The 15136-nt window shown below is 44.1% G+C and overlaps 1 protein-coding gene across 3 annotated transcripts in view; it reads right to left on the reverse strand.

Moving 5' to 3' along the window:
• Positions 1 to 274: 274 nt before the first annotated feature.
• Positions 275 to 15136, reverse strand: part of LOC143291513 (GTPase IMAP family member 9-like) — a 16135-nt gene continuing 1273 nt past the window's right edge. Inside the window, exons 1-7 of one of the 3 annotated variants that reach the window (XM_076601405.1) lie at positions 14550 to 14570; positions 11887 to 12039; positions 9278 to 9441; positions 7036 to 7176; positions 5994 to 6099; positions 3643 to 3800; positions 275 to 1079 (exon numbers count right to left, since the gene is read on the reverse strand). In XM_076601405.1, coding sequence (XP_076457520.1) covers positions 837 to 1079; positions 3643 to 3800; positions 5994 to 6099; positions 7036 to 7176; positions 9278 to 9441; positions 11887 to 11896 — 822 coding nt within the window. In that variant the 5' untranslated portion in view covers positions 11897 to 12039; positions 14550 to 14570 and the 3' untranslated portion in view covers positions 275 to 836. Of the gene's footprint in view, positions 1080 to 3642; positions 3801 to 5993; positions 6100 to 7035; positions 7177 to 9277; positions 9442 to 11886; positions 12040 to 12418; positions 12447 to 14549; positions 14571 to 15136 lie in introns of those variants that run through there. The other 2 variants (XM_076601404.1, XM_076601403.1) reach the window with 2 other exon arrangements.

The following is a 15136-nucleotide window of genomic DNA, read 5'->3' on the forward strand; positions in this document are numbered from 1 at the left end:
GTTCATTTCTGAAAAACACATATCGTGTGAGCAGAGTGCATTTCGCCTGTCAGAGAGAGAGGGGGGCGGGGGAGGGGAGAGAGGGGTCACACACACACACACACACACACACACACACACACGCAAACACACACACACACACACACTCACACACACACACACACACACACACACACACACACATACACAAACACACACACTGAGAGAGAGAGATAGAGAGAGAGAGAACAGACACAGTAAACACACACACACTGAGAGAGAGAGAGAAGGGGTGATATATATATATATATATATATATATATATATATATATATATATATATATATATATAATCACCGATATGAAGAAGAAGAAGGAGGAGGAGGAGAAGAAGAAGCAGGAGGAGGAGGAGGAGAAGCAGGAGGAGGAGGGGGAAGAAGAACCCTTCTCCTCCTGAGCCTCACCCACCCCCCGGTCTACCCCACCTGCCAGTAACACCCCCTCCCGCCTCCTACCCCACCCAGTAGGCCCTGTCCTGGTTTATCCCCCTTCTCCGTACCACAAAACAAAACAAAACAACAACAAAAACAAACATAGCAGTTAAAACGATTGCCTTGAAAAAGTGCATACCAGTTACAATGATGGCCTTCATTCAGTGTAAATAAACCACACCACGCGATCGTCTACAATGTTTGGAAAAAAAAAAATGCATGCGGGTTTTGTGTGTGTGTTTGTGTGTGCGCGAGCGCGTGTATGCGCACGTGTTCGTGCGAGCGGTGTATTGGTCTGTTTGCGTACATGAACGTGTTACGAGTCAGTGCTGTCCCATCACACATAGACCAATCGTACATGACCACTCAAGAGTTCTCTTCTGTCTCATCGCTGTCCGAGGAACTGCCGGTCTGTTCGCAGTTTTCCACGTATGTGACTTCGAACCTGTTCTTCCTCTTCAGAAACCTGGCCAGAAATCCTCTCTCCTTTATCGTCACTTTGATAGTGTTATTCGGCTTGGTACCTGTCGTTGTCATTGTCGTTGGTGTATCTGTGGATCTGGGTACAGGTGGGGGCAGGATGGCCCACTGGTTCTTCACTGCAAGCTTCTGCGGATCATCACAAAAATACAATAGAAATAAATATGGTTACATGGAGAGATTCGCTGCATCGACGCTGTTGCTTGGTGACGACATGATAGGGTTTGAAGGGGGACGGGGAAGAAGAGTGAAAGGGAGTGAGTGAGAGTGTGAGAGAATGAATGAGAGAGGGTGAAGGGGAGAGAGAGAGAGAGAGAGAGAGAGAGAGAGGTATTTGAAATAAAAACAAAACAAAACATTTCTCGTTCCTCCTCTGAGGTTAGCTCTCAGACTATTATCAAATTCATTACGGACCAAGTATTGTTCTAAAATCAAGTGCATATGCTTTTGTAAACTGAAAATTAAGCATATGATTTTTGACTGTAGCTTGATGAAGCCTTATATACACGAAAGTGTCTCTTCACAAGTGACTGAGAACGTTGATGTTTTTGACTTTTTGCATTCATTATCAGTTGTTTCGCTTGTCAGTTTAACGACCTCTCTTTTACGAAGTCCTTTAAGTAATTTCCTGTAACTGTATTTAGATTTTGTTTTTCAGATTTCACCCTCATTTCACCCTCATTTGCCCAGTTTCCTCCAACCCTCCATTCAGTCACATCTCCCACCCATTCTAACCGGTAATACTCAAATATATTCATAAATACTTTTAAAAAATGTCTTCAATCACCAACATGTGTGACGGGACAAAATTCATCCTCTTCTGGCCACAGGCACTCGTAACTCACTCTGTCACAGAGAGAGTGGGGACGGATAGAGAAAATAAGAGGGGGAAGAAAGCGGATGGCGAAAAAGAGAATGAACAAATGAATAATTAACGAATGCACGAATGAATGAAAGAAGGAACGAACGAACAAAAGAACGAATGAGTGAATCTTCAAATTCCAACGGTGGGGATATCAGCACATTGACCGACTTAACATTTGCCTTTCTTTTGAGAGACAAACAGACATATATGCATGCTTGATATGAGAGAGTGAGAGAGAAAAATAATTCTGAACTAAAAGTGATTGACAAATAGGCGGAATGCTCACGAGAGAGACAGAGACAGAGAGAGACAGAGAGAGAGAGAATTGGAATGACTGGGTGAGAGTAAGAGTGAGTAACACAGACAGAACGCCTGTGTGCATTATACATTAGACAGAGAGCGAACTCTTTGACAGTCTTTTCATATGTTGATGATATTAACAATTTGTCTTGACAAAAATCAAGAGTGTTTACAGCATTAGCAGGTATAACTAACCGATAGGTGTACTTGTTTGTGTTTCTTTTCTTTTTCTTATGTATGTATGTATATGTATGTGTGTATGTATGTATTGTAGAGAACGCAGGCCATTAAGGAGAAGCGTGAGCGAAGGAAGCAGGGCTCAACTTCTGGAGACGTTTTCCCTTGCAACACCTGTGGGAAGTGCTGCAAATCCAGAATTGGCCTCTTCTCCCGTATGAGGACACACACCGAAAATAAACCTGCATGCCTACTCATCCGTCGGTCCGACGGGAGACTACATCATCATCATCATCATTGTATTGTACTATATTGTATTGTATTGCATTGCATTATATTGTATTGTATTGCTCTTTTGTCACAACGGATCTATCTGTGTGAAGTTCGGGCTGCTCTCCGCATGGACAGCGCGTTGTCTAACTGACTCAGACAGTGCCATATTTTCTTCTGCCTGCAGTTTTATTTGTTTTCCTACGGAAGTGGATCCTTCTACAGAATTTTGCAAGGTACAACCCTTTTGTTGCCGTGGGTTCTTTTACGTGCGCTAAGTGCATGCCACACATACGGGACCTCGGTTTATCGTCTCAATTGAATGACTAGCGTCCAGACCACCACTCAAGGTCTTGTGGAGGGTGGGCGCGGGGGTTGGGCGGATACTGGCGACTGTGGGATTCGAACCAGTGCGCTCAGATTCTCTCACTGCCAAGGCTGACGTGTTACCACTAGGCCACCACTCCACTCAGGCCAACAATGTATGTATGAATGCATGTATGTATATACTTTTTTATATATATAATTTAATGGTTTCTCTGTTGCAATGGGAAACCATCTATGACTTTCAAATTAGGAGGCAAAATTGCACTGGCTCTCAGTGCTGCAGCACTGGGGGCTAGCTGGCCTTTAGGGACCATCCCCGATGCCGGCTGTCCTAAAACACTCTTAGCCGAGAGAGTGGGGATGTAACTTGGGCAAAACACTCTCCACTATAATCAGCTTCTAGTCCAGACAGTCAGGACAACATTTACCTCCTCTGCTGTTCTGATGTCATAGTCCAAAACGACTATCATACATGTAGATACTTTTCCATTCATTTGACTCATCCCCCCCCTCCTTCCCTCCCCCTCCCACCCCCACTCTATCTCTCTTTAGCCAAGCAGATTTCACAAGATAGTATGAAAGTGTGTGCCAAGAAATTTTTGAAATGATTAAGATTGGATAAATGGACAAAACAATTCCTGAGTTTGCTGTTTTGATAATCAGCATGTTATGTTACTTTCTGATATATACTTAGATAGTGGAGAGATTGCATGAATGAACAAGAGACAGTGACAGACAGACACAGACAGACACCTTCATCGTGTGGATCAGAACGCACGACGTCTTATCTCTGGCTGAGCGAGACGCTTTGTTGTTGACGCCATGATAGCGGAAGTTGACGTCATCCAGAACGTGACGAAGACTTCCGGTGGACTGCTGCATTTGCTCGTCCAAGGTCTGTTGCTGTTGTGCTGGTGGCATGTACCATGGAGTTAGTAGCAGTGGTACTAGTAGTAGTAGTAGTTGTAGTAGTAGTAATAGTATTGTCATTGTTATTGATCTTTTTCTACTTCTTACTGTAATGATTATGATAATAATGATAATTAGTAGTAGTAGTCGTCGTGGTAGTAGCAGTTGCAGTATCTTTGGCATTCTTCTTCTGATTATTATTATCATCATCATATTTATCGTTATCATCATTATCATTATTCATTTTATTACTTTTTTTTCACAATATATTTTGTTGTTGATTTCATCCTATTAACTCAACTTCCACATTCATGGGCTGTTTTGGAAATGGTTGCATTGTGGGTTTCCTCCGCTGTGACTGAGAACACCACTAAACTACAACTGTTGTCTCTGGATCACTCCAGTGCCATGGGCAGTGACAGATCTCTGTCAGTACCTATTTATCTGAGGAGTCTACTGTGAACGAAACTGATGGTGATGATGACGATGATATTGATACTTATATACCACCTATCCTCGCCCGAAGACCAGGCTCTAAGCGCTTTACAAACTCGGGGTCATTTGCTCAACAGGCTGCCTACCTGGTAGAGCCGACTGACAGCTGCAGTTGGGGCGCTAATTTTCGTTTCCTGTGTATGATAATTATATTCATTTACCCCTCCACGTAAGCAGTCATACTCCGTTTTCGGGGGTGTGCATGCTGGGTATGTTCTTGTTTCCATAACCAACCGAACGCTGACATGGATGTTTTTCTCCATTATCATGTTGTAACACACACACACACACACACACACACACACACACACACACACACACACATGATCTTCAACGTGCATATTTGGTCTTGTGTGTGCGTATACACACGATGGGGGTTCAGGCACTACAAGGTCTGCAGTCATATCAGGCATTCAGAGGCTCCCTCCCTCAAAGAGAATTCACATTGCGCCCCTCCCCCCCTCCACCCCCCAATTACAGTCAATGAAAGGTTCGTGTTTTACATTTCACTTTTTAAAGATCTCTATTCAAAGTTATTCTGAAGTTTGATGCTCAAAATTTCAGTTATTTTGAAATAACGAAAGGGGATTGGTTACTTGTCACCTGCAGTTGTTTTTCTCCATTATCATGTTGTAACACGCGCGCACGCACACACACACACACACACACACACACACACACACACACACACACACACACACATACACACGCACCTCTCTCTCTCTCTCTCACTCACTTTCCCCCTTCTCTCTCATCCCTCACACCCTCTCCCTCTCTCTTTGTCTCTGTTTATCTCTCTGTCTCTGTATCTCTGTCTCTGTCTCTGTCTCTGTCTCTCTGTCTCTCTGTCTCTCTCTCTCTCTCTCTCTCTCTCTCTCTCTCTCTCTCTCTCTCACCTCCAACGAAGTAGCCATCCAAATCCCGGGAACAATTTTACACCGAGAAAAAAGTAATGAATACAGTATCAACAACAAGAATGATGGTGATAATTAAAATAATAATAATAATAATGATAGTACTACTACTACTGATGATGATGATAATACTAATGCTAACAATACTACTACTACAACTACTTATGATGATAATATCTGCGTGTGTGGGGTGGGGTGGGGGGGGGGGGTGCGGTGCGGGTGTGTGCTGATTATCTGGTTGTGGTTTTCCGCAATTCATCTTTATTCTTATCTTATCTGTCTATTATAATCAATGTGCAGTATAGTAGGCTATGTTTATAATTATATTCAAATAATGTTTCTTAATTCTTTTTGTTTTTACATTAAGAATACTAGTTATTACCTGCAGTGTGTGGATGTATGTATGAAACGATGTATGTGATATTTTTTACATTTGTATCTTCGTAATATTTGTTGGGGCTGTTGTTGGCTTTTACAGTTATGGTCCCCATGTTGTTTACTTGTCTATGTTGTGATAATGCACCTGACCAAATTTCTCCAGGTGGAGATAATAAAGTTATTCTTATCTTATCTTCTTATCTTATCTTCAAAAAATACTAATACTAACAATACCACTAATAATAAGAAAAATGATGAATACAATACAATGCAACAGAAGACAACGCGACACAACACAATACAACACGACACAGTACAATACGACAGTACGATGACTTTCCCTTTTGCCCCCCCCCCCTTCCCGGCCCCCCACCCGCCCCCCAGCCCCCTCCTCCCTACAGAATGTACCTGGCGAGTCATCCAAGTGGTCCAAACCATTGAAGACGACTATCATGTGCTGACAGATCACCGGGCCAAACAGTGACTTGAGGGTCGTGTAGGCAGAGTATTCCTCCTGCGCAAGTCAGTGTCTTGATACAGTGGCGGAGTAAGGGGAGCAGAAAGGAGGACGAGAAAGTGGAGGAGGGGCAGGAAGAAGAGGAGGAAGAAGAGGAGGAGGAGGAAGAGGAGGAGCAGGAAGAAGAGGAGGAAGAAGAGGAGGAGGAAGAGGAGGAGTAGGTAGACGAGGAGGAGGAAGAGGAGGGGGAGTAAGAGGAGGAAGAAGACGAGGAGGAGGAAGAGGAGGGGGAGTAAGAGGAGGAGGAAGACGAGGAGGAGGAAGAAGAGGAAGAGCAGGAGGAAGAGAAGGAAAAAGAAGAGGAAGAAGACGAGGAGGAAGAAGAGGAGGAGGAAGAGGAGCAGCAGGAGGAAGAAGAAGAGGAGCAGGAGGAAGAGGAGCAGGAGGAAGAGGAGGAAGAAGAAACAAGAAAAGGGGAAAGTAAAAAAAAAAAAATTAAAAAGAGAGAGAGGGAGAGAGAGAGAGAGAAAGAGAGAGAATAAATAGAAAGGTAAAATGTACAAGTTTAGTAATACAGAATGACACAACAACGAAGTGAAAAACAACCTTAAGACAGACAGACAGACAGACAGACACACAGATACATAAAATTATACAGACAGGCAGGCACAACAGACTACACAAATATAAAAAGACTGAACCGAGACATAACGAAATCACATTAAAAAAAAAAACAAGAACAACTGTAAGAACAACATCACAATCACCAACATTACGAGCAACGCGAACAAGATCCAACAATAATAGCAACAGCTACCACAATAACAACAACCCCCACCCCACCCACAGCAAGAACAACTACAATAAAGCAACAATGACAACAACAACCACCACCACCACCACAACAACAACAACAAAGCAACAATGACAACCACCACCACCACCACCATAACAACAACAACGACAACAAAGTCAACAACAAAATGCAAAGACCTTCGTGAAGCGAACGTCACAGCGTAGCACCAAGAAAACAATGTGAGGACCCGGATGCGCGGCCATGACACTGCTTTGCACTTCCTCCAGCACTTCCGCTTCCGCTCTGTGTGTGTCACAGAGACCTGGGGTGTCTGTCACCTGCATGACAACGACCACAGGGGTGTGATCACCACGACTACAACGTGGACAGAAGAAGAAGAAGGAGGAGGAGAAGGAGAAGGAGGAGGAGGAGAAGGAGTAGGAGAAGGAGGAGGGTGAGAAGAAGAAGAGGAAGGAGGATGAGGAGAAGAAGAAAAAGAGGAAGAAGAAGGGGGAGGAGAAGAAGGAGAAGAAGAAGGAAGAGAAGAAGAAGGAGAAGGAGGAGGAGGCGAAGAAGGAGGAGGAGGAGAAAAAGGAGAAGAAGGAGGAGGAGGAGAAGAAGAAGGAGGAGGAGAAGAAGAAGAAGGAGGAGAAGAAGAAGAAGAAGAAGAAGAAGAAGGAAGAGAAGGAGGAGGAGGAGAAGAAGAAGAAAAAGAAGAAGAAGAAGGAGGAGGAGGAGAAGATCATGATCATGATCATGAAGAAGAAGGTGATGACGATGATGGAGGAGGTGGAGGAGGAGGAGGAGCACAAGAAGAACAAGAAAAAGATGATGATGATAACGAAGAAGAAGATGGTGGTGGTGGTGGAGGAGGAGGAGAAGAAGAAGATGATGATGATGGTGATGATGAAGGACATCATGATATTGAAGAAGGTGATCATTAAGATGATGGTGGAGGAGGAGGAGGAGGAGCAGAAGAAGAAGAAGAAGAAGATGATGATGATGATGATAACGAAGAAGAAGATGGTGGTGGTGGAGGAGGAGGAGGAGAAGAAGAAGAAGAAAATGATGATGATGATGAAGGACATCATGATATTGAAGAAGAAGGTGATGATTAAGATGATGGTGGAGGAGGAGCAGAAGAAAAAGAAGAAGATGATGATGTTGATGATGGAGGAGGAGGAAGAGCAGAAGAAGAAGAAGATGATGGTGATGATGATGATTGCGATGAAGAAGAAGATGGTGGTTGTGGTGGAGGAGGAGAAGAAGAAGAGCAGGAACAAGAAAAAAGATAAGACAAACACAGCTGTGGAGCACAGCGTGAGAACAGTTTGAAGTATGTGGGGAGAAATCATACTTTGAAATCCTTAAGATATCAGGAGAAGGAAAAGGAGGAGGAGGAAGAAGAGACGGAAGAAGAGGAAGAGGGAGAAGAAGATGAAGATGAAGCTTCTCCTCCTCCTCCTCCTCCTCCTCCTTCTTCTTCTTATTCCTCCTCCTCCTCCTCCTTCTTATTCCTCCTCCTCCTCCTTCTTCTTCTCCTCCTTCTTCTTCTTCCTCCTTCTCCTCCTCCTCCTTCTTCTTCTTCTTCTCCTCCTGCTTCTTCTTCTTCCTCCTTCTCCTCCTCCTCCTCCTCCTTCTTCTTCTTCTTCTCCTCCTGCTTCTTCTTCTTCCTCCTCCTCCTCCTCCTTCTTCTTCTTCTTATTCCTCCTCCTCCTCCTCCTTCTCCTCCTGCTTCTTCTCCTCCTCCTCCTCCTCCTTCTTCTTCTCCTCCTCCTCCTTCTTCTTCTCCTCCTCCTCCTCCTCCTCCTCCTCCTTCTTCTTCTTCTTCCCTTCCAGGACTGGACAAGTAACACAGATGCTGTTCGAAATACGTGAGATATCAAACAGGCGCCACCAATTAACGTGTGAAACAAGTTCTCCCTTTGTCTGTTTATAAATATTTCTATCTATATCTCTTTCTCTGCATTTTTTTTTCTTTCCCTGTCTAGGTTTCTGTCTCTCTCTCTGTGTCTCTGTCTCAGCTCAGAAAAAAGAAAGAAAAAAAAAGAAGAAAAAAAAAGATGGGCTTAGACCATAGTGAATAAAAATTCTGGTTTTGGTCTGTCCTTGTGCTTGTCTCCCCCACTCTTTGTTCATGTCTATGTCGGCATAACTCTCTATATCTCATGACAGTGATGTCATCTTTAACTGGTATAGTTCTGCTGAGAGTATAAAAGAAAATGTTGTTATCGCTCCCTGTTCGTATTGGCCTGTTACCTTAATGAATAGATCATCAAAATCTGAATCTCTATCTCTCTGTCTATCTCTCCCTCCTACGCTCTCTCTCCTCTCTGTGTCTATTATGGGTCTGACGGTGACGCTAGACAATCAAACTAATGTTAAGGAGTAAAGACATTTACCTGGTAAAAAAAAAAAAAAAAAGGTACATCAACTTACCTGGATGAAGATGCCAAAACGTTCAGCACCCACCACCTGATTTTCCACAGTTCCGGAAGACATTCCTGGCACCACCTCAAAGGTGTCCTTGCCTAGCAACGTGTTGCCAAGGGAACTCTTGCCCGCCCCTGTTTTCCCCAGGAGAACCACACGGAGCTCACCATCTAGAAGGGAAAACAATCACACACACACAGACACACAGACACACACACACACACACACACACACACACACACACACACACACACACACACTTTATAATAATATCCCCCATTATTATCTTCGAATTTCCTCGAACTCTCCCCTCCGCCCCCGGCCCCCCACGCTCACATTCTCCAACCCCCTACTCAACACCCCCCCCCCCCTCCCTCCTTCAAACTACCTCACCTCAAATCCTTACTCCACCTCACCAAACCGCTAGATTAACCCCGCTAGTACCACCCCCACCTCACCAAACCGCTAGATTAACCCCCCTAGTACCACCCCCACCTCACCAAACCGCTAGATTAACCCCGCTAGTACCACCCCCACCTCACCAAACCGCTAGATTAACCCCGCTAGTACCACCCCCACCTCACCAAACCACTAGATTAACCCCCCTAGTACCACCCCCACCTCACCAAATCACTAGATTAACCGCGCTAGTACCACCCCCACCTCACCAAACCGCTAGATTAACCCCGCTAGTACCACCCCCACCTCACCAAACCACTAGATTAACCCCGCTAGTACCACCCCCACCTCACCAAACCACTAGATTAACCCCGCTAGTACCACCGCCACCTTCCCCAAACGCCTACTCGATCGTCCGTCTCAAGGTACCCTCAATGAAACCCTTACTCCACAAACTACCTCCCCTAAACTTCAGTACACTAAACCGCTGCACTAACTTTTCCTGCTACCTACCCCGACAACGAAAACCAGAGGCTGGAGATAGACATCAGGAGGATGGGCCGTACCCGGGGACAGCTGGAGCGACTGGCCCAGGAACGGGGTACCTGGAGAGCTCTCGTTGACGGCCTATGTCCAAGACGGGAACACAGGCATAGATAGATAGACCCTACAATAACCCCCCCCCCCTCCCGACACCCTCCTCCGCGTCCCCCTCTTTCTGCTCCCCCACCAAAAAAACAAAAACAAACAAACAACCCTGTCACTCCTACTCTTCCCTTCATCCCCTTGCACACTCTCCCTGCACCATCTCCAAACCACTGTTCTACCCCTTCCTAAGCTACCTTGACTCAAGAACCTTACTCTGCCCCCACACTACCAAACTACTACTCTACCCACAACCCTTTTACTCCCTACTCCCCCCCCCCCCCCACCTTCACTCCAACTCCACCTCCTGTCCCAAAGGTTTTCCCTTTCACCAGTCTCAAGTGCTCTAACTCCCACGTACTACCTTCACTACCCCCCTCCCCCACCCATCAAACCGTCCCCCCCCCAAGCCACTACTCTATGTCCCCCCAACTACCTCCCTTTACATCCCAATGACCCTCACCTTGCTGCCATCACCCCAAATAGCTACTCTACCCTACTACATACTCAGCATACTACCTCCCATCCAAACAGTTAATTCAGTATGACCACCCAACCCACTACTCTATTCCTATCTGCTTTAAACTCTACTCCACACTAAATTACGCACACTAACATTCTTACTTACACATACACTCCCCAATACTTACCCCAAGACACGTACCCTAACATTCTTACTTACCCACACACTCCTCACTACTTACCCCAAGACACGTACCCTGACATTCTCCCTTACCCACACACTCCCCAATACTTACCCCAAGACACGTACCCCGACATTCTCCCTTACCCACACACTCCCCGATCTTACCCATACACTCCCCAATACTTACCCCAAGACACGTACCCCGACATTCTCCCTTACCCACACACTCCCCAACACTTACCCCAAGACACGTACCCTAACATTCTTCCTTACCCACACACTCCTCACAATTTACCCCAAGACACGTACCCTAACATTCTCCCTTACCCACACACTCCCCAACACTTACCCCAAGACACGTACCCTAACATTCTCCCTTACCCATACACTCCCCAACACTTACCCCAAGACACGTACCCTAACATTCTCCCTTACCCACACACTCCCCAACACTTACCCCAAGACACGTACCCTAACATTCTCCCTTACCCACACCCTCCCCGACACTTACCCCAAGACACATACCCTAACATTCTTCCTTACCCACACACTCCTCACAACTTACCCCAAGACACGTACCCTAACATTCTCCCTTACCCACACACTCCCCACTACTTACCCCAAGACACATACCCTAACATTCTCCCTTACCCACACCCTCCCCGACACTTACCCCAAGACACGTACCCTAACATTCTTACTTACCCACACCCTCCCCAATACTTACCCCAAGACACGTACCCTAACATTCTTACTTACCCATACACTCCCCAATACTTACCCCAAGACACGTACCCTAACATTCTTACCTTACCCACACACTCCTCACAACTTACCCCAAGACACGTACACTAACATTCTCCCTTACCCATAGACTCCCCACTACTTTCTCCAAAATATTTCTTTATACAAAAAGTCATCATACCTTCTGACATCCCTGAGGAATTTCTTTACGGACAGTCTTGTATTCTTGTAGCAGATTTCTCTTTTTTTCCAGACGGTATTCCCAAGATGATATCTCTTTCAGGATGACTGTTCCAAGAATGCCACCCCCAAGGTCAAATCCCTGGTGAAACACCTGGAACGAGTGAAGATAGCACAGGTGTCGACAAAGTTTTGAATTCAGTCCAATTTAACAACAACAGCATCAGCAACAACAACACCACAACCACCACCGCCAACAACAACAACACGATCTAGAGATTCAGTGTTCTTTTCAAGGTGTTAAGGATTGCAGACTGATCCACATGCCCTACACCATATCTGGCCTTAAAACAAACAAGCAAACAAACAAACAAGCAACAAACAAATAAACAAAAATACTGGAGGAGATGCCTCGCCTTCGCATAATGATAAACCCAACGTGTTTGTTGGGTGGCCTTGAGAAAATCTACAACACCAGAACCACCACCACCACCACCACCAAACAGGCGATGGACTTCTGATCTAATGTTCACCAGTGATCAGGGTTCGAGGCCCCGTTTCGGCATGCTCTTGAGTGCTCGTCGGGAAAGGCAGTTTTCTCGGACTTGGTGTGATTGGTAACGTGACTTCCGTTTGCGAAGGGTTAAGGCTAGACACAGCAGTAAGCGTTCATCTGTGTGTGTGTGTGTGTGTGTGTGTGTGTGTGTGTGTGTGTGTTTGTGTGTGCGTGTGCGTGTTTGTGTGTGTGTGTGTGTGTGTGTGTGTGTGTGCCGTGGAAGCTGCGATACATAGACTAGAAATGAGTGTGTGGATGAGGGGGTAGAGGAGGTGCAGGGTTATTTGTGGTGTATGTGCGTGTGTGTGTGTGTGTGTGTGTGTGTGTGTGTGTGTGTGTTGGAGCTCATGTGCGTTTATATGTATTTGACTGTGCTTTCATATCTGTGAAACTGCGTTTTTGGGGCATATCTGTTATGCATGTGTGGGTGTATGTGTGAATGTGTGTCTTCATGTTTTATATTTATTTGCTTATTTATCATCATTGTTGTCTTATTTATTTAATTATTTATTTATTATTATTATTATTATTATTATTATTATTATTATTATTATTATATCATTATTTTCATTACTACTACCTTTTTTTTAATATCATAATTATTATTTATTTATTTATTTATGTAAGCTTATATATATATTTTTTTTTTCTCAAGGCCTGACTAAGCGCGTTGGGTTACGCTGCTGGTCAGGCATCTGCTTGGCAGATGTGGTGTAGCGTATATGGATTTGTCCGAACGCAGTGACGCCTCCTTGAGCTACTGAAACTGAAACTAGAAACAGCAGTGCCAAAGAGACCAAAATGATGAATTTTTCATGATTTGGGTTTTTGATGGATTTTGATTCTTGAACATCTCTTCTATCATATGCATAAGTTTTTCTAATGTAAAGATGTCAAGATAATTGTCAAGAAAGATTGCTTCCTGAATCACGGAAGTGTTTATTTCGTTCAATTTCGACGCAAGTCGTCAAGTTTCTGGCTTTGACAACATACCTTGGACTTGCTCAATGATGAGTTAGCCTACAACTGTAAGACTTTGCATGATTGTTTTATAACATGTTATTGAAGTTTTGTCGTGAGTATGTATGAAAATATTCTCTGGGTCTTCATTCATAGCGGTTCCAATCGTTTTACCCATTGTAAATTTTGAGGATTTCGCAATACCCAAAATTTCAAAATATTCATAAAAAACAAAAAAAAAACAAACAATAATTGAAGAATCAACACAATCTCACGTGAACGTGAAGATAATGTCATTGTGTATCAACTCCACATAACACAAAATGTTTGCATGCACCACATGGGACCACAAACCCGATTTCTTGATACATTGTTTGGCGGCCATTTGGTTTGTTTCCATAGCAACGGGTATTCACAGAAATCTAAGAAAACTTTTTTCTGTGATCCACAAGTGATGATACACCTTGTTGACAAAAAGAGAGAGATTTTTGGAGAAAAAAAGTCGTTGTTTGACTGTAGTGCTTGGCCATAAACAGTGGACAGACAGAATCGGGCCCTACCTACCTACCCCGAGCCCTGGACTCAGTGGATAATTTTGAATGAGCTGTTCCGATGGCGCTAAAAAAAATTTTTTTAAATAAAAAAAGCAAAAAAAAAAACAAAAAAAAGCGATGAGACATTTAAATCGTTAGCTGTGAACTCAACTTTGCCAACATTATCAAAATGATTTAATGAGGTATCAGTTTCAGTATCAGTAGCTCAAGGAGGCGTCACTGCGTTCGGACAAATCCATATACGCTACACCACATCTGCCAAGCAGATGCCTGACCAGCAGCGTAACCCAACGCGCTTAGTCAGGCCTTGAGAAAAAGAAAAGAAAAAAAGTATTAAAAAAAAAAAAATAATAATAATAAAATAAAATAAAATAACAAAACAAACAAACAAACAAACAAAAAACAAACAAAAAAAGGTGTTATCGCAAGATACTTAACATCAGATATAGGCTACTAATCAGCAATGAACGACTGCGCAAAACCTCCAAGCAGCACATTGGACTACATGAAGATCTGCTGACATCAGTGCAGAAAAAAAAAAAAAAAAAAAAGAAACACCAACGTTTGTATGGCCAACTGACAAGATCCAACGACCTTGATAAAACGACCCTCCAAGGAACTGTTGAGGGAGAGAGAGACGGAAGGAGAAGATGGAAAAAAAAAAACCCGCACACACACACATACGACACACACACACAGACACACACACGACACACACACACGCACAGAGAAACATACAGAGAAACACACACACACACACACACACACGACACACGACACACACAGAGATACATACAGAGAAACACACACACACACACACACACACACACACACACACACACACAGAAACAAACAGAGAAACACACACACACACACACACACACACACACACCGAGAAACATACAGAGAAACACACACACACACACACACACACACACACACACACACACACACACACACGCACAGAAACAAACAGAGAAACACACACACACACACACACACACACACACACACACACACACACGACACACACACACGCACCGAGAAACATACAGAGAAACACACACACACACACACACACACACACACACACACAAACTGCAGAGTGAGCAATCGTGTAGTGTAGTGTTCTATTTTTATTCTCTGTCGTCACAAAACAGGTTTCTGTGTGAACTTGTCAC

The sequence above is a fragment of the Babylonia areolata genome, chromosome 17, assembly GCF_041734735.1.
Source record: "Babylonia areolata isolate BAREFJ2019XMU chromosome 17, ASM4173473v1, whole genome shotgun sequence".
Taxonomy (NCBI): Eukaryota; Metazoa; Mollusca; class Gastropoda; order Neogastropoda; family Buccinidae; genus Babylonia; species Babylonia areolata.